At 39.7% G+C, this 25,292-nt stretch overlaps 1 protein-coding gene and 1 pseudogene across 3 annotated transcripts in view; one reads left to right on the forward strand and one right to left on the reverse strand.

The window, feature by feature from the left end:
- The window catches only part of BRINP1 (BMP/retinoic acid inducible neural specific 1), a 190,783-nt gene that overhangs the window by 137,444 nt on the left and 28,047 nt on the right, over positions 1-25,292 (reverse strand). For both annotated transcript variants that reach the window (XM_084799850.1, XM_084799849.1), the window contains exon 2: positions 868-1,135. In XM_084799850.1, the coding sequence (XP_084655976.1) occupies positions 868-1,085 (218 nt within the window). In that variant the 5' untranslated portion in view covers positions 1,086-1,135. The remainder of the gene's footprint in view (positions 1-867; positions 1,136-25,292) is intronic.
- Positions 13,330-18,296, forward strand: LOC311606888 (coiled-coil domain-containing protein 86-like; annotated as a pseudogene). The gene is made up of 2 exons: positions 13,330-13,429; positions 17,461-18,296. The product of its transcript is annotated as a coiled-coil domain-containing protein 86-like (transcript).

The raw sequence follows: 25,292 nt of genomic DNA on the forward strand, positions 1-25,292 counted from the left end.
GTAAAAGTAGCTTACAGGACAGGAGACAGTAGCCCAGAGAGATTCTGTCACAAGCTATTGCCTATTGTTCTATTTGGATGCTCTGAGAGGCAATTTCTATCACTGTTACATTTTTGTCTGCACCAGTCAATTTCCCACTCATTTCCGCTCCTGACTATTCCCTGTAACTCAAGATGTTGAACAAACGTAAGTTATCTGTCAAGTTTTCTATTTTGTATGACTACCATGATATGCACATAATCAAAGTAGTTTTCTCCTATTAACCTTTCTACCATGCATGTATAATGTAGACTCATTTACTGAAACCTCAGAAGGTCTCTCCTATACAGACCATGGTCCCTTTTGGTTGAGTAATTACAGCAAGTTAGTAATCAGTTTAGAGACTTGCTTAAGAAGACGTTCTTCACTGAATGTCTCTACTTTTCCCTAAAATTCATGAGTATGGTGATAAAGCTAGATTCATTAGTAGTATTTGAAAAATGAGGATTGTTAAGTCTATTGATATTGGTAAAATAGGGATTAAGTACAAGTTCTACCACTGTAGGAATTATTTTTGGGTGCCAGACTTAACCTGGTTTAGACTACAGAAAACGAACAAAATCCACATCAAAGGAACAGAAAAATTAATTGAGACACTTATAAATAAGTATCATCACTAGCCCACTACGTCCTCAATAAATACTGGTTATTTGAACTCATCACATTAATATTTTACGAAATGTTGAATAAATTCAACTAACAACCTATAGCAAGGTCACAGTATTCGACCTAGAAGCTTCAACACACAGCCAGGAAAATGGTGACAACACACAGTCTTCCCTAAACACAACATAAATGAAAAGCAAAGGCCCTCAGTGTAAATCTTACCTGTATATTTTATATCTGGTTGTAAATCCTTGACGGTGTCTTTCCACAAAGGATAGGTAGCTCCTGGAGTGGTGGAAAGGCCCCCTGTCTGAAATAAGCCAATCAAATTCCTTGGAGACATGTTGGTCTGTCCCAGCTGGCTCCTGGTGGGAGGGCTGCACTGAGATAGGGCCCCATACAAACAGGAAGTAGAGGAGCTCAACAAACCTCCAGTTCATGCTTTTCTGCCGGCCTTTTTCCTCTCATTCTTGCTCCATTCTGTGGAGTCCTGTAGAAAATAGAATCAAGGAGACAGGAAGGAGAAGAAGAAGGGGTAGAGAAAGACAGTAGAAAGAAAATAAAAAGAAGAGGTTAACATATCTTCATCTGTAGAATGCTTTAATGCTCATAAAAGCATTGCTGCTTTGTCAAAAGCAGAGGATCTGTACTGAACAGAGCACATAGTCTTGCCTTGCTTTACTCTTGCTTGCGCATGCAATGTGAAGATGTACAAACTGCATAGGCTATGGCGCATAGGATCCTCACATGGAAACTAAGGACATGTCTAAGGGCCCATATTTCAATAATTGGTGCATTAAAAATGTCCAGGTATATGTATTTTTAAGAGTGAATTAAACAAATTAATGTAGAAACAGAGTTCAATACATCCAGGTAGGGTTATGTGACAGAACTCTGTTTGTCCCATGTTCTGCCTTAAAAAAAACCTCTCTCTCTTTATTACTGAGACTTGATGAGCCAGAACCCCTTTCTCTTCTATTATACCATAGGAAGAACACACGTAGCACTTGTTCTGTTTTTCTTTAGTCAATAATATGCACACTGTCTTAGGATGTTTCAGCTACTGCCTATTCAGGCAGGGTACCTTGAAGACTGAGAACTCTTACAACAGGATAGAGTCTAAATTCTACAAAGCTCAGTGGAATGTTCTGGACACTTAAGGAAGCTTTTGAACAGACTATTCATTTATTGGCTCCTGTAAACTTCAGAATATCCGAAACTTTTGAAGAGTACACTAATAGTCAAGGGTTTGGGAGGTACACAAGTCTTGCCAACCTCTTTAGTTGGGCAACGTTACAGCACAGTGACACTCTATTGGAAAATTTTTTAAGTTCAAGAGAGACCTAAGATGATCATATTATTTTTCCTGAAGCAAATCACAGGAAACACCCAGATTTCAAAAAAATTAAAACTTTAACTTTGTCATACTACTTTGTCAGTATGCTAGACTAACAAATATTTTCTTGTCCCACCATTTTTTCTATATAAGTTTGCTACATTCCACATTGGAAAGGTAATACTATATAAGTTACATAATCTATAAGAGAATTTTTTCATGAAAGTTATTTTGTTTCTTTTTTTTTTCCTCATCTATAAAATGCTATTTAATGGAGATACATGGAGCAGCACTATCATGGTGACTGAATCACACAATTAAGGACGCAGTGCTCTCTCCAACACCCAGGACAGAAAAAGTGGTCAGTATGTGGCATAAACGATAAGCAGAATTGTCATGATGATAATGATATTAATATTGTCAGGCCTTAATAAGTGTTCAGTGGTATGGCATTTATCAGAACCAATGACTTGCTATTGTCAACTTCATACTCTTCTTGGACACTGTACTTTTACCTTATTAGTGTGTCTGAATGAAGCCCTACCCATAGTCTTGGAAGTCACCTGAGGTCACATACTTTATCTGTATAGTCTTTATGTCTTTAAAAAGCTGTTCTTCTGTTTTGTCCAGTCAATATGATTGGCTTATTTTCTAAAACTCTGTGTCAGATATGATTGTCTTGCATTATATTTCTTTGTTTTATGGCTGTCTTGTTCATTGGGCTGTAAGCCTTTAGAAAGAAGGCTTTAGAAAGCAGTTTTTTTTTCCTAGCCATATGACTGTGAACTTTGACTTTTATGGATACCATTTTAAAATATGATGAGGGCACAAACATTGCGTGAAGTGTAAAACCTATACACATGATTAAGTACGCCTTATTTGGCTAGTCTCCCAGTTGAATGTGGAAAGCCAGTAATGCTCGAAAAGAAGAAATCAAAGAAAGAAGGATGTCTGCACAATTGAGTATTTCCATTTATTGCTCAATTACACCATTTTATCGTGAGATGCCACCAAAAAAAAATCTGCCTGTCGTTGCAAGCCCCAGCTGTCAGGGCAAGGGAGGGAGGCATATGTGCAGAGTGTGAGCTGGAAAAAGCTGCAGCCTGAAGTTTTGTTCAGAGCCTAAACAAAGCTCTACATGTTGAGTACAGAACTGTATCAGCCACAGCTGCCAAGACTGTCTGCCAGATCCCACCAGAGTGGCAAGTAGGGGGTGGGAGTGATTGTTCCGAGATCCATGGAGTGAACTACAACATGCTGGAATCACACTGTGCTACCCATACCGACTTCTACAGAGCGTCTGCTGTGAGTGGGTGCAAATGGGAATCTGTGGGGGGAACATTTAACTGTTACTGTGAGGAAACAGGATGCAGAGCATTGCAGCTTGCAAAAGGTTATATATCTAACACTGTCGCTGTGTGTGTGTCTACATGCACACATGCATGCATACATATGTCCACACACAAGGGCATACACATGTGTGCACTTGCACACACACACACACACACACACACACACACACACACACACAACACTCTCACATGGAGAGGGGGCAGCCTGAAATCCTAGTAATAGCTAAAATTTGACTGCTCTAACCCATGCTTTACAAGTACATGTCATTTACTCCCTAGGGAAATCTTTGATTGCCACAATTAAAAGAATGCTCTTATTGACATCTTATTGATAGAGGCCAGAGTTGCTGAAAAACATCTCAACATATTCTGAGTATATCCTTAAAAGGACAGGTTACAGAGAGGTATCAGTGGTTCCAAATCGAGACTCCCTTTCATTGTATTTTATAAAACAACATATGGTGATGCCTGTCATTTGGTTTCTGGTAAGTAGTTTTGTTTTCTGCCATTGTCTTGGCTGGGTAATGCATCTATATGCCTCTATCTGAGATTCTTAGTTTTGAATGTCTGTGATTATCTACATTAGAGGAAGCTGTGAGGTCAGAATGTATCTCTGTTGACTTAAAAGATCACAATAAGGCCTGAGTCTATGGTTCAGTGGTTAAATGCTTACCTAGTATGCTTCAAACCTTGGGCCAAATCCCTAGTGTAAAAACAAGGAGAATAACAAACTTGGGTAAGCATCTATTAATGAGCCACATTCCTGTTCTTATACAAGTAAGAAAACCTGCATTCTGATGTCTAGCAGTCCTGTAGCAGTAGTAGTAGTAGTAAGTAATAGTAGTTATAGTAGTAATTAGTAGTAGTAATCATAGTAATAATAAAAATAAAATAATAATGACAACAACAACAATAATAATGATAATAATAATAATATCTAGCATAGTCTTGTGTGCCTATAAGCTCAGCTCAGCTTTAGGAGGCAGAAACAGGAAGATCCTGTTGCTTTGTAGTCAGCCAACCTATAAAACCAGTGAACTTGCTGATTCAGTGAGAAATCATTAAAAAGATGCCTAGAGGAAGACACATAAGTCCACATGCACATGCACTCAAGAACATATCTACACATATATGCCATACACACAGCAAACAAACACACAATGAGAACATGAAAATGATCCACAATGCACTAAAAGTAAAAATGAAGATTTCAAAAAAGTAAGGTCTAGTAGAACAAAGATTAGCACTTCAATTTCTTACAGGTTGTTATATGAAATATGATGATTGTCTTTCTCAATTTGTTTACAAGACTGTTTACAAGACTGTTAACACTAACACCTGTATCTTCCCATTTCCACCCTAGCTCTCTCTTCTGCCCTATTCCCCTCCCACAAATCTCTGACAGAAGGAGATTTCTTCTTCCACAATATGAACACAGCCTATCAGGTCTCATCTGGATAGCTTCCCCCCCCCCCGTGTGTGCCACTGGTCCTCCCTACCAAGAAACGGGAAGTGGTTAAATTGGAGACACCAGTGTTCATGTCAGAGGTAGACCCAATTGCCCCCACAATGGTGGAGAATGAGCTGTCCATTGGCTAGATCTGAATAGGGGCTCTAGGTTATTACATGCTTGGTTGTCCTTGGTTGGTGCAACAGATTGTGCAGGCCCCCCTGGGTCCAGACCTGCAGGCCTTGATGGTCTCCTTGTGGGGCTGCTGAACACTCTTGGTCCTTTCATTGCCCCATTCTTCCCACCAATAATTCAGGCTCTAAGATCAACTATTAAGAAGTAGGACCTCAGAAACTGTAAGGCAAAGGACACTGTCAACAGAGCAAAACAAAAGCCTATAGATTGGAAAAAGATCTTCACCAATCCTACATCCAACAAAGAACTAATATCCGAAATATATAAAGAACTCAAGAAATTAAACACCACCAAACCAAATAACTCAATTAAAAATGAGGTACAGAGGTAAACAGAGAATTCTCAACAAAGGAATATCGAATGGCTGAGAAACACTGAAAGAAATGTTCAATGTCCCTAATCATCAGGGAAATGCAATTCAAAACAGGTCTGAGATCCCTCTTACACCTATCAGAATGGCTAAGATCAAAAACTCAAGAGGCATCACATACTGGTGAGGATGTGAAGAAAGGGGAACACTCCTTCATTGCTGGTGGGAGTGCAATCTTGTACAACCACTTTGGAAATTAATCGGTTGCTTTCTAGGAAAAATGGGCAATAGTGCTACCTCAAGACCCAGCTATACCACTCATGGGCATATATCCAAAAGATGCTCTACCATACAATAAGGACATTCACTTAATTATGTTCATACCATCTTTTTCATAATAGCCAGAATCTGGAAACAACCTAGATACCCCTCAACCAAAGAATAGATAAAGAAATTGTAGTACATTTATACAATGGAATACTACTCAGCTATTAAACAAGAAAATCTTGTAATTTGCAGGCAAATGGATGAAACTAGAAATGATCATCCTCAGTGAGGTAACCCAGAACCAGAAAACCATGCATGGTATATACTCAGTTATAACTGGATATTAGCCCAGCATAGATGTTCTCTGAGATACTCCTCCCAGCAAAGGATCAGGACAGATGCTGGGACTAGATGCTTAATACTAACTCTTATGAACATTTCGGACAACATAAGGTCAGTTGGTTGACAGTTATTAACCATTTATTATGTACTTGGCTTTTCTCGGGAAAAGATTCCCTATTTCTTGAATCCAGCCTTTGCATCTCTGTGTGGTTTATTTGCTGTGAAAGTCATTTTGAGGAAAGCAACATGTACTGTTTGAGCACTAGTCATACGACAGGACCTTTTTTACTTGCTTTTGTGATCTTGCTAGTGTGAAAAGGAGAGAAGACAGAAAACTCAGGAAAGGAATGGTTACATAATTGAGCCACTACTGCAAAACTGGCAAATAACACAATCGGTAGGAAGGACTGCATGATCTGGTTTAGAGCAAGTCACATGTGGCTGGCTATTAATCATCAAATGTGACTAGTCTCGCTGCAGATGTGCTACAGATATGAGACAGACATGTGCAGCAGTTGGACGGCTTGTGAGAATGAGGCTGTGTAAAATATTAGGTCTCACTGAAGGCTAATAGCGGTGACAAGCCAAAATACCATGTTGTGTGTATTAGATTCAAGGGAAATTATTAGAGTGGATTTCTTTTACAACAATTTGATATTTATTTCTGCTAAGAACTTTAAAAATATACACGTGACCTCCACCCTATCCTTCTTCCTCACTGTGAGACTACAGTGAGGCCTTCTGCTATGTGTCTTTGCATCAGAAGGCAGCATGTGCATCTCCTCGTTTCCATGCATACTGAGGAACTCCCTTCACTAAGCCTCACAGCTCAGTGAAGCCACTGTCCACAGGCATCCTGCTTCTAGCATCAACATGTACTTTACAAACAGGAAGCTCCAGGATCACGACTGCTGAGCCACCCATCATAGAGACAGCCCTCAGCATCTTCTAAAATGAATTTGAGAATAGTTGATCTTCTAAATCACTCACAAAGGGAGTTCTTGCCAGTAGGATTCACAGGCTAACAATTCAGGGCTAGTTGTGGGCCAAGGGCTCCCCTTGATCCTCATAACCTGCAAGGAGTTGCAGGTGCCCACTGCTGTGTGATGCACTAGTTGACCAAGAGAGCTAGCGCTGGCTGAAGCCAGAAGATGATTTGATGGCTGAATTGAGCTGTTCATATATGTGCATTGTCATGATATGAATCAAGTTCAGCACCCACACTGTTTTCTAAAGATTGTACTCCAAATTATTAACATCAAAGCCACACACAGAAAAGAAAAAGAAATCAAATGGTCCCCAGCAGCCACTTCCAAGCTCATCCTCTGGAATCTATACATGGATTCCAAAAGTCACACACTGGACCACACACTACCCCTGATGCAAGATTCCCTGAGCACCTGGGTAAATAATTCCATCTGAAGGTAACACACAGCCTCTTCTGGCTCCAAGTGAGCCTTTCTGATGGTCTCAACCAGGCTTTTACATCCAAGCTTATGTCTTGAGCCAAATTATCTCATTGACATGCAGACCTGAAAAGCTGAAGGAGCATGGCTATGTTAATTAACTCCCCTGAGTCTTCCTTTCCTGCATCTCTCAGGGTACCAATAGGAACTGAATAGGATGGTTTAACTGTAGCTGTTTCAGCTTTGATTTTTAGTTGAATCATACAGCCATAAAGGTCTGTGGCCACCATGTAAGATTTACCAAACAAGCAGCCAAACTGCACTTTGAGGAATTCTTAACTTTTCACCTACATTAGCACCATAAAACATCTTTAAGACTAGGAGTTAGATTTGTGGAAGCTGACAGTGCAGAGCTGTCCCACCCACTCCCTAAACTCTTCAGGGGGTAAGAAGGGGATAGAAGGCCTGCACCTCCAGCTTCCACAAGAACACTCAAACAGCATGCTAAATGTGCCCTGCAGCTTAGGGGAACATGGTAGAGTGATGCCTAACTCATGCCAGAGAATTAAAAGAAAAATAACTAAAAAGAGGAGTTGAAAGGAGCAGAAGAGCAAGGAAATGTCTGCCTAAGGCATGGGTAAAAGGAATGTGCAGCCCCCTCTTTTCTCTGGATTAGAGACAGGCCACATGTGAGAGCAAGTCAGTTGAGGTTACCAAGCATCCAACCTCAGAGGAGGAAGGGGTGCCAGTAAAAGGAAAATAGGATGGCCCTGCCATTTACCCAGGCTCTAACAACAAGACACAGCAATGCAGCTGAGAAGAAATATATTTTCCCAGATCAAAAGAATCAGTAGCCAGAGAAACAGGTGGAAGCAAAGACGCACAGATATTTCAAAAATGTTGCTAAGGGTAGGTTCATACCGCAGGGCATGGGGACACATCTCTATGATCTCAGGACTTCAGGAACAGTGAGAGGGGAAGGGAATAAGGGGAAAATGGGAGGGAGGGAAGAATGGGAGGATACAAGGGATGGGATAACCATTGAGATGTAACAAGAATAAATTAATAAAAAAATAAATTAAAAAAAAAGAAGTGTAGGAATAAGAATGTCAAGGACCAAGCTAGCCTGTAACATAGCAACAATGTTAGCCAAGGGTTTAGAGTACCAAAATCATGATATCAAAAAGGGCAAGGCATGGAATAGTTTCCCACTTTTCTTATTTCTCCACTCTTTACCAGAGTCCATGTCTCAAGGAGATCCCGAAGTCAGACATCAAGTTTAGCAAGGAAGAAAAGGCACAGTAAAAGAGACTCTGGACAGTGAAATCTCTAGTTGTAATAAAATGATTTATCATTCTGTGGTAATATTCTAAATTATAATGAGACAGAAACTTGCCGAGAAAGATAGTTCCAAGAATGTCCTTGCCTGAGACCATCAGTGTTGGAATCTTGGTTCCTGTTTGCTGTCCGGGAACCTAATGTCCTGTTCCTAAAGACTGTGCATGTGTACACGTGTACATGCTAAAGCTGAGAGAAGGCAATGGAGACCTGGTTCAGATAGCTGCACTAAGCAGTTTGCCCTCCACCTGCCACCATACCTCGCCACAGTTTCTGCCAAAAATCCTTTAAAAGGACCTCTGACTAAAGCTGAATTGTGTCCTACTCCCTAGGACTTGTCCTGCAGTATAAGGCCAGTGGTTTCTCCTTTTCTTTTAAATTCCATATACTAAGATAATTCTTTCGAAAACTCAACATCCCTGATCGAGGAATTTCAGTCTTTCAGTTTGTGACACAAGAACCAAAGAGCCACTAATGTGGATGTGGTATTCTTAAAGTTCCCCAGGACCTTAGATCCACAAGCTAAGCGGAAAAGCTGAAAAAGGTTCCACCACTCTCATAAACATGCCAGCATTCCTATATTGTTTCAAGGTTAATATCTGAACAAAGATCACATATATGAAATAGAAGTGAACTGAAATGTTTTTAAATATATAGTATTGTTTATATTATATAAATGTTATATATGTCATGTGTACATTATATAAATATATATGGTGTGTGTGTGTGTGTGTGTGTGTGTGTGTGTGTGTGTGTTTAATGATCCACATATGATACTGTACGCAAGTAAATATCAGAGGACAGCCTGCAGGAATGAGTTCTCTCCACTTACTATGGAGAATCTAAAGATCAAATTTAGGCCATCAGGAATTGAAGCATGCACCCTTACTCTATGATCCATGTCACCAGCACAAGAATTGTTTTTAAAGTAACCTTAAAACATATAATATTATCTGCACTTTTATCAAACTATCAGAAGAAATTTATCTCAAAACAGGTTAAATAGTGAGAGTCAAGCATTGCACCAATTTGTTTGTTTTGCAATCTTATCCTATGTATCATATTTAGCCAAAGTAAAGCTTTCACTTAAAACACAACTCAGAGCACACTTCAGTGTAAAAGCCCAATTAACTCCAATTATAATTTGCTAATCAGGACATACAAGGAAAGAAAAACTACTGGAATCTCTGTTACATATGTTTATAACCTATTTCCAAACCTCACTTCAAATACAGACAGTCATAAGCTACCAGAAGCACAGGAGTGCTGAACACAATCCTGGGAGCAGACTGAGCCTAAGGGCCTTCTGCACATAAAGACTATTGTGAGCGTTGGTCTTTATCGGGTCTGAGCAATACATAGCTGATGGTTTTATTATCCAATTGTCACCAAAGCAATGGGCATGTGGCTTAAAAATGACCCTCCTCCTCTAACACAACAACTGTGGATTAATAACTGGAACAATTTGAGGCAATGTGAGCAAGAAAATGGCAGAAGACTACAGAGGGCCAGCCACACTACAAAAGTACCTCAAAACCCAATAATGTTTTCCCAGAGTTTTTCAGAACTACTCAAGATATGCATAAAAATAAGAAAAAGTGTAGATTTACATTTACATTATGAGTGCTTATCTCCACTTAAGTGGTTGTTGAACACTAAGAAACTGACAATTGAGCTACTGATATATATATATATATATTTTTTTTCATTTTTATCATTGAGAGTCTTGGGTTTTAATGGCTGAGCCCCAAAGTTATTTAGAAACCAATGATATGAGGGCTAATCATTATACTTTGTAGAATTTGGATTGTAATTGTTAAGCCCATAATCAACTTCCTTAGACTATCTCAGTTTTCTCAAACTTAAAATATTCCAGACTAAACTTAATTTAGTATTATGTGTCCCAATGATGCACACAATCTCTTACACCATGTGTTTGAGAAGCTCTTAACTTTCAACCACCATCTCTACAACTCATCAGCATACATTCTTTCAAATTCACCCTCTTCCTTTGTCAATAAAGCCTCTTCTTATCATCTCACTAAGCTCAGAGAGATCCTACAGCACTTTTCCTCTGAAAAGTGACCTCTTCAAGTCCACCTATCTTTTTGGAATATGTCTGTAATAATCATTCATGAATCTCTACCTTCCTAGCCTAAGCACTGGGGGTCAATAGAGTGTATCCATCTAAATAGAGGTAAACGCCATGCCACTCAATTCTCACCTCAGTGGCATGAATGAAACATAAAAACCTGTAACAGTCAGTGTTTTTGTTTATATTGTTACCTCCCCTTGCTCTATCCATCCCCACCTCTCACTTTTATCATTGACGATGAAGGCTTTATATATTTTAAAATATGTGAGTGAGAGCAAAGGAAAGACCACTGAGCACCTGGTACTGGTAGATACAATGTCAAATGCATTCTTATTACCCATACTATACAATCTACAGAACAAACCTATCAGTGAGATATTTAGCATATCCATTCTACAGACTTCAAAACCCAAGCTCCTTTACAATGTAGTTTTCTTTCTTTATTTCTTTCCTTCTTTCTTTCTTTCTTTCTTTCTTTCTTTCTTTCACAATATAACATGTTCTAAAACTGTTACATTTTACAAAACTGTTAGAATATAAATGAATTTTAAGTCGATTGTTCTATGGCACAAGGCTTTATTATTATAAACTATAAAAAAAAACAGCCATTTTTAGCAGTACCCCCCACTCACTTTGGTGACCACAAATTGTCACAAATGTGTTGTAAAGATATTCATGGAGAAAATACAGGCCAAGAAACCAACCTGCAATGTAAAATCCCTGGCAATGTTGATTCTAGAAAAGACCACAGAACTTCATATTAAAAACTGAAGTATGCAGAAGGATTGTGTGATTTATGTGAAGTATGTAGAAACCTTGTGATCATAAGTATTACACTTGAAATTAACAATAGAAGCATAAGTTGAATATAGTATCATTTCTTTCATGAATATTTCATTTGAGCCATATTTAGAAATGTGAACTTTCTCCCCAGGTTATCAGCACTCTCAGCAGATCCTTCAAAAAAGAAGAGTGTAATAAACATTTCATAGTTTTTTGGTGCTTATTTGTTGAAATGCAACAAAAATCTATTGAGTCCATGCTATGTGAATAGGCTCTTACAGCCTGGGACAGAAGCTCGAACAGAGACCAGAAATTTCTGGAAAAGAAACACATGGGATAGACCATTCAAAGCAAAGACAGAGTGATCACATATGTGTGTAGAACCTCTAGTCTCATCTCTGAGGATGCTTCCTGCCCAGGAAAGAAGTACATGAAAAATAATAAAAGAATGGGATTACTTTAAAAGGAAGATTAAACAAAAGAACTCCAGACAGTGAAGCAAGAGCCAACTGCTGCTCCTTGTCTACTACTTCATGTCTTCTCTGTAGTGGAAGCTGAAATCAGACATTCTTTTATGTCCTTCTGTGTATATCCACTACCTGCAACCAAGCATGTGGTAGAAGCTAATCAATTTTTATTGAGTGAATAAAATGTACAAGTCAAGAGCAACGATCATCCCCATGAGATCACATGGAACCCCTGACAGTTTTCAAACAGAAGAATCCTGTTAATGTTTTATTTTTCTGGGTCTAACTGTAAGGGGTACTGGAAAGATTTAAGATAAGCATTGAGAAAGCAATATAATAGGATAGGTTACATGTGGCATGAACATGCTGTCATATATTTGAAATATGACTGGAAAGAAGAAAACAGCATATTATCAGAGTCAGTTCCCACTCTCCATATAACTGTGGAGAATGTCCTGTCCATTGGCTAGATCAGAGTAGGGGTTCATTCGATGTTTACTACTTGTATTTGGGCAGAATCCCCATGAACTCTGGTGCCCCATATTTGACCACCTCCCCTTTGTGGAAAGGTCTGGTGGCACTCAAAGAAGGAATAAGCAGGCTACCAAGATGAGACTTGATAGCCTATGATCATAAAGTGGGGAGGAGGTCCCCCTCAGTCATAGACCTAGGGGAGGGAAATAGGGTGAAATTGGGAGGGAGGGAGGAATGGGAGGATACAAATGATGGGATAACAATTGAGTTGTAATCTGAATGAATTAATACAAAATATGGGTGCTGGAAAAAATAGCAACATTCTGTGAATGAGTAGGAGAGGTGATGAAAAGCTGTCAGGCATGACAACTAAGCCTGATTTGCTGAGTAAAGTCAAGGACAGTGTCATACATGACAACAAACCATTAAGGTAAATGAATTAGAATCAATGGCAAATGTCTGGGGAGCATTCAACCGAGAATTTCTGATAGACAATGGGATCTTTTCATCCCAATGGAGAAAGAAGCCAGAGTTAGAGTTGGAAAGTGATAGTCACTGTGCTCTGGCAGTGGGTACAACTCTTGGCATGGATTAGAACATCAGTGAACACCTGTGACTCAAAAGTGAGGAAAGCAAACAACACACGATGCTCACATTTTGGTAGGACGGGGAAGGGAAGAATCCGATGAAGTAGGCTAAGATTTCTTGAACTCAAGGAGAAGCCGCAATGTAAAGAAAGTACACCTTCTCAAGCTTTAATAACTGCCATATAAAGACTAGATGTTCCTATTGTACTTCAGGATACAGACATAGTTAATAGTTTTCAGTAGCTAGGAGAAACCCAAGATGGAGCAGACATTCAGGCATCAATGGGAGAAAAGCAAATAGATATAAACAAGTGTGAAGACCTGTCCAGGGAGAAAACAGCTAAAGAGAGACTGCCAAAATTCTTGACAATGCCTATCAGTGGTGAGATCCAAGTGACAATGAAAGATATTTCTTCTCATGAAAATTTGTGGAACTTATGTTCATAAGACAGCTATAATTTAAAGAGAAAAGTAAGTGTATTAGAGAGAAAAGAAAACTACAGATTGAAAAAGCCATATGAGGCTTGTAGTATGTAAGACTGTAGTAGAATACCAAAGTCACTAGGTAACTAAAGAGAAAGATGAAAATGTTTACGGCTTTAGGAATCTATACTGAGAGAAAACGGTAAAACTCAAATTCCAGTTCAATGGATTAAGTTTTACTAAGTAAAACACTTCAATGCATTGTTGAGGCAAAGGAAGGGAAGAACTTAACTCAGAAATAGTGAATTAGAGAATGACTCTTAAAAAAGAAGCACCCTTTGGGAACTGACATTTAATTTGGTTGTTTAAGTGAGGTTTGACAGATAAGAAAACATACACACATACACAAACACACACACACACACACACACACACACACACACACACACACACACATACACACACACACACACACACAGAGAGAGAGAGAGAGAGAGAGAGAGAGAGAGAGAGAGAGAGAGAGAGAGAGAGAGAGAGAGACTATCTCCAGATCATTGGACAGTGTGAGCAAAATTACTCTATCACAAAAACTCACCTACTATATACAAACCAGATAATTAGATGTTGCCATGGTTAGAGTAATGAATTAAAATGAGTAGCGTCCTTCCTACAGAGGTGTGTACAGAAGAGCAAGCAAGCAGAAAGGATGCTGAGGATGGTAACAGGTACTACTCAGATGAGAGTGTTAGAAACAAAACATTCAATATAATAACAGAGTTTCTCAATGAGTTGATATCTCTAAATACTATCTTATGTTTACTCTAGTCCTAACATTCAGTAAACCAAATGACTAAAGCACAAATAACAAAAAATACCTGGTGCAAAGCCACACTCTTATGAGAAAGCACCTTTTAGAGTATATAAGTCCCAGAATTCAGGGACTTCAGTTCTGTATTTCAGGAAGCTTGACATCATATTAGAGTCCATACCATATTAATGATGGTGGTAGAACAAACTCAGGACACAATGAATTACATCAGCTGTGCCAATATATTTCCAAAGGTTTATTTCAGGTGTTCTTTATGAGATGGTTTGTGCTAGGTCACTTGTATTTAAGAATTATTTTTTTATCTCACTCTGTCTCTGTCTCTGTCTCTCTGTCTCTGTCTCTCTCTCTGTCTCTGTCTCTCTCTCTGTCTCTCTGTGTCTCTGTCTCTGTCTCTGTCTCTGTCTCTGTCTCTCTCTCTCTCTCTCTCTCTCTCTCTCTCTCTCTCTCTGTGTGTGTGTGTGTGTGTGTGTGTGTGTATGTGTGTGCTTATAGGTGTAGGTTCCCACAGAAACCCAGGGGAAGCCATTGAGTCTTTTGAAGCTGGTGCTCCAAGCAGCTGTGAGCTGCAACATATTGTGGTTCTGGGAACCAAAATCGTATCCTCTGGAGGAGTAGCAAGTGCCCTTAACTACTAAGCCATCACTCCAGTCTGCTAGGTTCCTTTAGTGGCTCCAGCCATCATCCCTGCCTATCAGCAAGCACTTTGCCCAGTAGTTTTACAGCCATGAAAAGACAGAATGTGTCTTCTCTCATTATCCAAGCTTTATGACGAACTGTGCTTGTTGTCCAGCCTGCTCCACACTTGTCATATACTAAATAAACAGCTCATTCTATTTTGCTTGAAAGAGTGAACTCTCACCACCTGCTTATCTTCCTCACACTACTATAATTTTTTTTGGTTTGCAATTCAACATACTAACAGGCAATTAAAAGACAGCCTAGCCTACATAATAAAGCTAATTAAGACAAACAACTGAGTAAACAAATAAGCAACAATTTAAAAAAATACTGAAGCAAGATTTCTTTAAAAAGAGCACCTAGTGACAAGAGTAGTAATCTCACCAATGTTAGAGTGAAAGCTGGAGACTGATGCTCAGACAACTCAGATGCTGGCGTTCCTTTAAGTTCAAGCAGCATGAGAGAACCAAATGCACATTCCCTCCAGATTTTATCAGAACATTTCACCAGGACTTTATAATATCTTAATACTTCCATATGCTTTTATTTTAATGATAACAAATTGAGACATATTTGGAGGAGGAGAGAAGGCTGGTTGTGAAGGAGGGGCAGCTAGGCATTCTATGAGGTTGTCCCTAGCCATAGGCCGTGAATATGCAGCTGGGCATAATCCATCTGTGCATAAGAAATGAAGCTTGAGGGTTTAAGCCAGAAAGGAACAAGGTGTTTCATTGGGAGCTCAAGGTAAGGGGCAAGTGCATATTTTTGCATGAAAGGACCCTTAATCTTCAAAACATAATCCATTTTTCATACCAAAGCCCCTTCAAGCCTAGGAAGTCTGCTGAGGCCTCAAGTCAAGAAAACAGTTTGTGTTTTGCAGATTAAGGGGCCTTTGACCCAAAGGATCCATTTTGTGAAACTTTCAAAAAGAGGCCTGGTTTATTTCTAGCCCTCACTCTCCCTGATGGAGACAGTCCTAAATGCAGGCTAAGGACATGGCTGCTTCCCTGCTGGGCCTGCCACCCAGGAGGGAGTTAGATGAATGGTAGCCCTCCTCAAAGAGATCTTTTACCCTCAAAATAACATACCTGCTTCCTTTCCAGGATGTCCCAAATGCTCATTATAGAATCAATACAACTTTGAAATATTGAAAGGGTCCTTCTCAAGGAAAAAGGCTAATAACAGAGAACAGCAAGAGTGAGTGTAAAGCCAGCACCTTTGGACCAGGAGGCACATTACCTCATGTATCCCCACAGCAACACATCACTGGTAATACAATAGGGAAACTGAATTCCAGAGAATTTCCTGAGATTACCCAGACATTCTATTTTGTTCTTCCTCGATCCTTCCATGTCAGTAATAATGAGATGACGTCTTAAGCAGTGTCATTTGTGGGAGATAAACCAGAGCAAGGTGTACTGAACACAGAACTAACTGGAGTTAGGATGCTTACATTCTAGCTCTGTTCCAGCTACCATTGGAAGTGTTAGACTTGTGTTTGCTGTTGTGTTGTTACTAGAGTAGGTAAGGCCAGAGCCTGGGACCAGATGTCCTAATAAGCCACTGGTCCTGAAGAGATCAACTAAGCAAATGAACACAGGCAAGAGTAAGAGAGAGGTCCCCCAAGCCCATCTCTTGGGGTCTGAATGAGGCTTAGGTTTAAATAGAAAATAAGCAGGCCTGTGTGACACATTTTTACTGGAGACAATTTTGTGAAATTTGTACAAATAAGTTCCTCTTGGATGATAATAAGATGCTAGTTTCTCCTTCTCCGTCCATGACTCCTAGAGAATTATAATTTCTTGGGGTCCAATGTCTCAAATGTTTCTCCTTATAATAACTTCATTCCTGCCAGGACAGTTATAGTCTGACCAGGAAGATCATCTTAGGTGATTTGTTGTTATTTTGTTGTCCTTAACTGGTTTTCAAGCTTAACTTTGTCTCATGCTATGTTTTTGATGAAAGAATGAGAAAAACTTGGCACTTTGCATTTCAGACAGAGAAAAAGAGCTCACACACGTGTACACACACACACACACACACACACACACACACACACACACATACTCACACACACAAGTGAAGGCCACACAAATGAGCTCAATCTTGGCTTGGAAGAGAGTACACAGTGCCAGACAAAAGACATCAAGTCTGGGGAACTGAATGAATTTGATTTGTCTAAGCCTTAAGAAAGCAAATATTACTGAAATGTTGGCTGACCGCCACTGACTTCCAAACAGAAATGGCTTCCAGATATACTGTAGGTACTCAGCAGGGTCTGTTAGAGTGAATGATGGGGTGACCATGCACTGCTGAAGAGCAGAGAGAAAGATTACAATTTTCTCTTCTCTACGACTAGCAGAAAAGGCCAGGCCAAGGGGAAGAGAAAAGGTACCAGCTAAACCTCTTCCTAAAAAATCCAGAAAGTTTGTGAAAATTGTGCAAACTGGCTCAAAATGGCTTCTGGAAATGGCTAACGTAAGTAAGGCTTCCTGAGCCTTGCCTGGGCCAGCAAGCACCAGGTCCCGAGCCCTCTCAGCCAGCACAGGAACTGACATCCCAGGCACCTAGCTCCCCGGAGTTCCAGCAGGAGCCAAGCAAGCTACCTCCGCCTGGAGAGATGGGGGCAGGAGGCCTAGACAAAAAGAAGCAAATTATATCTTCTCCCCACATCCTGGCACCCAAGAAATTAAAGAAGGAGGAGCTTCCTGTAATCCTAAAAGGGAAACCCAAATACGGCCCTGTGTGGAAAGACCACTCAAAGAAGAGGTTCTAAAAGATGGCTCTGAACAAGCGCCTGAGTATCTCCTGGCAGTGGATGATGAAGGAGTATCAACAGGGGGTGAAGCTAACCAGGGTCTTCGCACAGCACCTGGAGGAGGAGAAACAGAGGTACTCGCTAGTCGCAGAAGAAAGAGCCCCAGGCTGAGAACCCGAGATTGCACCTAAAGAATGAACTCAAGGTTGAGATTGTCCAAGTGATAGGAAACGCCAAAAAGCTCCAGAAGGCAAAGAAGAAGCAGCTGCGCTCCATTGAGAAGAGGGACACCCTGGCCTTGCTCCAGAAACAGATGCCCCAGAGGTCTGTCGTAAAGGTCTGAGCTCAGGACAGCCCAGAAGGCGTTAAGAAAAGAGCCACAGAAAACAAGGCACCTCTCAAGACCACTGTCAGATAACTATCCTGGGGCCAGCACACAAACTCTGAAACCCCAGGCCAGATGAAGCCCAAGATCTCGCAGGGACTCAGAAGATTTAACTGTCCCCATCTTGTTTCTCATCTTTTCTTAAGTGCCTTAAGATCTTGAACTGATAAATTCAAAGTCAGCCTGGTCTACAGATCAAGTTCCAGGATAGCCAAGGCTACATACTTGTCTCCAAAAACAAAAATAAAAAACAAAAAACAAAACTTTAACTGTTGCTGCGTGGCACACATCTTTAAACCCAGCACTCAGGAGGCAGAGATAGGCAGATCTCTTTGAGTTCAATGGACTAAGGCACTTCTCATGTCCTAGGCATTCTACATTGGAGATGACAGATTCCTTAAGCCTCTAATCTGCTTTCTATATAGTTGTTCTTATCCTCCTCAGGCGAGAAATGGTCCAAGGCCATCTGTCTTCAGGAAATACTGAACTTAATGCTTGTATTATTTGATGTTTATCATGATGATGATGCAAAGAGAAGGGAAAGGGTTTTCCTCACAAGCTACCATGATTTTGTGTGGTCTCTAGCATTTCACTTGAGTGTGGCTTGCTGTCAAGTGAGGGTGGTCAGTTCTTGTGAAAGCTGACATAAAGAAGTAAAATTATCTTGGATTTCTCATTTATGTCTTGAACGTCTCCCCATATACATGTCAGGCATAGATGGAGAAGACTTATAGAACATGTCAGGGTCATGTTTCCTCCCCATAGTTAGGATATTCCACGTTTTGTGGTCCCCTAAAGCAAGTCTAATCTAGCTGCTTCATTTTCTGAAAAGGGAAACCATGGCTTACTCACTGCCCCACTACTAGTTAAGGGCAGGAATTCAGAAGTATAGATGATGTCTTTATGGTTCCTCTGGAATATCATTTTTACTGTTTTAAGTATTCTCTTTTGTTCCTGCTGACACTGTTTTTTCAGGTAGTTTTTCCCTGTTTATTTGTTTTGCTTTGTTTTAGCACAAGGATGCTTTCCAGTGAAATCAACATGCCAAATTTGGAGTCTCGTTATTCTGAAAGCAAGCATATGGAAAAGTCCATGAGGGACTGAGGGACAGAGACATTAAGACCCCTAGGAACTGCACTAGAGAAGTATCAGAGAGAGAGAATGGGTTGCAAGGATTGGAATGGAAGGCAAGAATGGGAGCTGGGAACAGATAAACCCAAAATGCTGCAATCAAATGCAGAGATGGAGACAGAGCAGTATTGATTTGCAAAGGCAGCTTTCCAAGCCATCCTGGCTTTTCTTGATTGGCTTTCTGCACTTCTGTGAGAAACACACACATCCTTCAGGTTCATAGCTCTCCACTAATATTCAAGGACTAAGTAGTAGAGAATGGGAATCAGATGGTATGCATCACTAGACAGACAAAGAGAAAAGACGGAATTGTAATGCAAGAATGCAAGAACATGTGTATATTACAAAAGAAACAAGATGAAAGTCTAAAAAGAGGTTCCTAGCTCTATGTAAATGGAAGCTACAGAATTTACTCTAAAAGAAGGGCTTAAAGGATGGAAGGGTAAAAGCAAGCAATGTCTACTCTATGATATTAGTTCCATTTTAATGCTGATTTTTATCATCTCATCAGAATAAACCAGGCTCCCAATTCACCTATAGAACTCAATCCTTCCTTCCCAAATAAACCACTGCAGAAAACAGTGCTCAATAAATGTTTGATGAGCAAATAATCAGTCTAAAACATGGCATTTTCATCATGCCATTAATGACAGTTTTTTTGTTTGCATCATTCCTTCTGCATAATAAATAAACTAAAGCAACCAGAGAATAGAGGCAGACCACCTTAAAGAATGAAGTACCTAAAAGCAGAGGTTACAAAAGTAGTCTGCCAACAAATAGCAAGCACATGCCCAAGTCTTTAAGAACAGCAGACTGCTTCCCTGTGGAATAAGACCACTAAGCTACCCAGTACCCTGTCATGGCAGAAGAAGACAGGAGAAAGTATACATTGTTATAGGAAATCTCTCAATGTTTAAGTGTGGAAATTATCTCTCCCTGATTTCTCTGATGTGGATCAAAATCAAGTGACCTATACATCAACCAGTACATCTATGTATGACTTCGGGCTTCTAGGATAAAGTCATCATATTTTCATTAAAAAACCAAGATCTAAGTGAGTATATACCATTTGAATCTTTCTGCTTCTGGGTTAACTTCACTCATTATGATCGTTTCTAGCTCAATCCATTTGTCCACAAATTTCGGGAATTCCTTGTTTTTAATAGCTGAATAGTATTCCATAGTGTATATGTACCACATATATCTGCATACTAGCCCAAGGGGTATGTCCCATGAAAGCCTTCACTTACCAGGAAACTGGGATAGAGGGGAGGACATCCTATTGGAACTCTAGATGAGAGAAGCATGGGAGAATAGCAAAGTAGAATGATCCAGAGGGTCCTAGAAACCTACAAGTAGAACATTATGATAGGCAGATTTGGGCCCAGGGGTCCCGCTCAAACTAAGGCACCAGCCAAGGACAATACAGGCTGTAAACTTTAAACCCCTACCCAGATCTAGCCAATGGGCAGAACATTCTCCACAGTAGAGTGGAGAGTTGGATATGACTTTCTCACATACTCTGGTGCCTCATATTTGACCATGTCCCTTGGAGGGGGAGACCTGGTAGCACACAGAGGAAGGATAGTAGTTTACCAACAAGAGACTTGATACCCTATGAGCATATACAGGGGGAGGTAATCCCCCTCAGGAACAGTCATAGGGGAGGGGAATAAGGGGAAAATTGGAGGGAGGGAAGAATGGGAGAATACAAGGGATGGGATAACCATTGAGATGTAACAAGAATAAATTAATTAAAAAGAAAAAAAACAAGATCTTCCCTTAGTTAGACCTAGACAGTTTCATGACTCTTCTTTTAGATTCTACCCAAATCTGATCATATGACTTCAGGCACTCCAGTTTCATCACATGGGAAGACTTACATTGTCTATAACTACACAGTGTTTTACTTGCTTATTTACTTGATCTGAACATGCAAGTCACACCTAAACTTGTTCTGAATGCATAACTTATTTATGTGTATACATGTGTGTGCCTTTGTTGATTTGTGTACCACACATATTTGAGTGCTGATGCAGGCCAAAGCATGTTGAAGCCACTGGAACCGGATCTACCTGTGATTGTGAGCTTCCTGTGATGTGTGCTGAGAAGCCAACCAATGTCCTATGTTAGACTAGGACATTCTCCTAACCACTAAGCCACTACTTAATCCCCTAATATATTGAATTCTAAGGTTTCCATTAGTTCTGGTATTTAATAATAGATATTACCTTTTTCTCCTTTTGCAAATAACATGACTCTCTCTATACTCATCTAAGTTTTCCTGGCCATTTATTATGTGCCAACAACATTACTAAATGTCTTTTCTATGTTTGTGTGCCTCTTGTCTTGTTCTATGCTCTATCAATCCATTGGGTACACAGTAAAATAAATACACAGGTAGAGAAAATCAACCAAGACATAGCTATCTCTTCAAATCTACTCACTAGCCACATTATTTTAGGAGCCAATTCCATTCCTGTGATTCAATGTCTTCAAAAATAAAGACTGCTGAACTAGAAGGAATTTTTCACCTCAGAACCCTAGAAATAAGGTGAAAGAAGGGAGAGATAAACAGAAGGGTATATCAGAGTATAAGAAAGAAGAAATTAGAAAAAATAAAGAAACAATGAAACTTTATATGAAGGAGAAAGATAAATCATAATTTAGTGCCTATGTTCATTTCAACAGCAGTTCCTAATATTTGTTTTCTTCTACATCAAAGGGAAAACATTCTTTCTATAAAATAAGTCAATACCTTAGAAATTTTGGGCTACATTATCATATCCCAGTTACTGAGCTCTATCAGAAGAGTAGAAAGTATCTCTTGACAGTAAGCAGATAAATTAACATCACTGTGTCCAAATAAAACTTTATTTGCAAAAATAAGATGGACATATGTGGCCCTGTGAGGCAGTTTGTAGGAGAGGAATGAGCTTTTTAATGTTATAGTTCTTAAAATTGCCTTAGTCATATCACATTTCCATTTACTTACTTATTTATTTATTTATTTATTTATTTATTTATTTATTTTTGGCAGGGTTTCTCTGTATGGTCTTGGCTGTCCTGGGCTTGCTTTGTAGACCAGGCTAGCCATGATCTCACAGAGATCCACTTCACTCTGCCTCCTAAGTGCTGGGAATACAGGCCTGTGTCACCATGCCAGGATTATTTGATTCTTTATTGTAAGCTTTTAGTACTAGAAATCAACGTAGAAAATTTATCTCAATGGGTTCATCTCTGTCTTTAAAACATAAGCTGTCTTTCCATAACTCATGAAAAGAGTCTTACAGTAGAATTGTCCAAGTAGCCTTAGTTCTTAGAACATTGTCTAGAACCAAACATGAGCCCCAAACAGATTTTTAGAATATGTGAATGGATGAATGGATGCACGCTAGTTAGTGTTTACTCTCAACTTGATAGAATCTACAATCACCTAGGAAAAACACTTCTGAATAGCCTGTAGACTCTACATGTGGTTCTCAACATTCCTAATGCTTTGACTCTTTAATAAAGTTTTTCATGTTATGGTGATCCCCAGCCATTAAAAAAAAAAAAACTTCTGTTGCTATTTCATAACTGTAATTTTCCTACAGCTATGAATGTCCTGCAAATATCTGATATGCAATATATCTGATATGAAACTTCAAAATGAGTCAGGTTCCATAGATTTAGAATCACTGCTATAAAGGATTATGTTGATTACACTGGTTGCAGTGTGAAGAACCGCTCATTAAAGGAAGCACCATTCTCTAACCTGGACCTTGATTTATCTAAACAGAGAAAGTGAGCTGACAAGTGAGCATCAACTCCTGCTTTTGACTGTAGTGATTTTCTTGGGCTGGACATTCAACTGGGAGCTAAAATAAACCACTCCATGTATTCTTTTTTGTCAGGGTATTTTATCATAGCAACAGAGCAAGTTCAGAAACATGCCAACAGATGTCACCAAGCAAATCCCAGGCACTGGTAGTTATTGTCTTTCATGCTTTCTATGGGAATTATTTCCCTCATTTGGGGACAAGAAATCAAACACACAGAATGACTCATTCACCATCATAGCTCACTTATTTAAGATAAAATATTTGAGTCCAAAGCTATCTTACTACTCTCAATATATCTCATTTGCTCCTCTAGAGTTACATGTTGAGCAGTACCAGAATCCTAATTGATTTCAATTTCCCTCTTGAGTTCTTTTGCACACTCTTGTTCCATGTGGACATGGCTCCTCTGGCCAGCCTCTCTCATTCTTATTCCCTCTTCTAACCACATGGCCTTATTTCCTGATAGTTTGCGGAGCTGCTGACTTAGAAGCCACCTCAGCATCTGGCCATTGAGGACTCTGGAGCTATTCTTCTCATCCAGAAATGAACCCTAATGTGAGTTTAGTTATTTTCTTAGAACTCATACCCAGTCTACCCCCAAGACACAGTTAAAGTGATATTATAAAGTTAAATAAGATATAAATCAGGACAATTAAAATAAAAATGGAACAAAGAATAGTTTAAGCAAGTGAAGGAATAGATGTAACCAGGCACCTGGGATGAACTAATTGATCTGGATTTAGTTCAGAGGTTCCTGGCAGCTGAAATAAAGTGAAGTTAATTGGCCCCCAAGGGGCTAAAAATCCATGAGCAGGGTCTCATTAGCATGGGACTCCAACCACTGAACAAAGAAAGGCTGAGCTGAGAGATGTGACAGTGTGCCCCAGCCCCAGGATGCAGGGACGCACCCAGGAACTACCAACTCCATGACCTAAGAACCACCTTTTTATCGGGATAGACTCATCACAGAAATACAAGGAAAGTTCGAGATTTGGGGACAGTCACATTCTATAGGTCTCAGAAGCTGTGAGACTTACTGGGTAACTAGCACTGTCCTTACCCTTCCTGGTGTGTGAAAGGAGGAACTGACTCTTGCTTAATTCATACATGTCGAGATAACTAACACAAATGTACTAGTTGCACAGCCAATGACGGGAGTGAAGTCAATTCATGTTCATTCCGCCCAGGCAATAATTGAAAAGCAGTAGCTCACTGAATACAGCTTTAAAATTGATACGAGTTTAAATAGGAAACAACCAGGAACAGGGTAAGAATTTAGTGGAGACAAAAGGTAAAATGATTAACATGGAAAGGTTGAGTCAAGAAAAGTTGAAATGTTGGTTCTGGGAAAAAGAAAAAAAGAAACTTTCTGTTTTGTAGCTCTTGGTCTCAGAAGCCTTCCTGATTTCTAGGTGTCTTAAGATGAGAACAAAGTGATGACTTTTCTTCCCTTGCCTCTTGGTGTATGTTCTTTTGGACTCACTGTTCACTGTAATACAGCCCAGTCTTCTTCTCTCGAACTGGTGCTCTAAGTATGTTGAAATTCTCAATTGTTAAACAACACAGAAACTGAGACATTCAGCATTTCACAGTAGGAGAGCTATTCAAACAAGTTTGACTTTTAAATGGTTCTTACACACACACACACACACACACACACACACACACACACACACACACACACACACACACTTATCCTTTAACTCATACAATGCAAAAGAAGCCTCTTCCAATTCTGTTCTAAATTTGATTACAATGGCAAAGGAGAATAACTGTGAGGGTGGTATTTTTGTCCTATCACTTACAAATATTCATTTTTACTTTTTTTCATCTCTCTGTACCTCCATGTTTCTGTCTCTGGCTCTTTCTTTCTGTTTCTCTGACTCTCTCTGTCTCTTGGTGTCTGTCGCTGTCTGCCTCTCAGTCTATGTCTGTCTTTGTCTCTCTCCCTCTTATCTCTCCTCTCTCTGCGTGGCTGTGTGGCTGGCTGTCTTCCCTCCTCCATCTCTGAGACAGCCTACATGCTTATCCAGTTGCCTCAACCTCTCAAATCCTGAGATTATGGGCCTGCACTGTTCTAGTTGACTAAATGCTACCTATATTGTAACACATTGAGGGATAACTGCATACTGTTACCTATCACAAAACTATAAGATTGCACAGGGACTTTTGTTCTCATTGTGTTTATTCATATAATCAATATCTACTTTTTAAATC

Source organism: Acomys minous (assembly GCF_964271855.1).
Source record: "Acomys minous genome assembly, chromosome: 1".
Classification (NCBI taxonomy): domain Eukaryota; kingdom Metazoa; phylum Chordata; class Mammalia; order Rodentia; family Muridae; genus Acomys; species Acomys minous.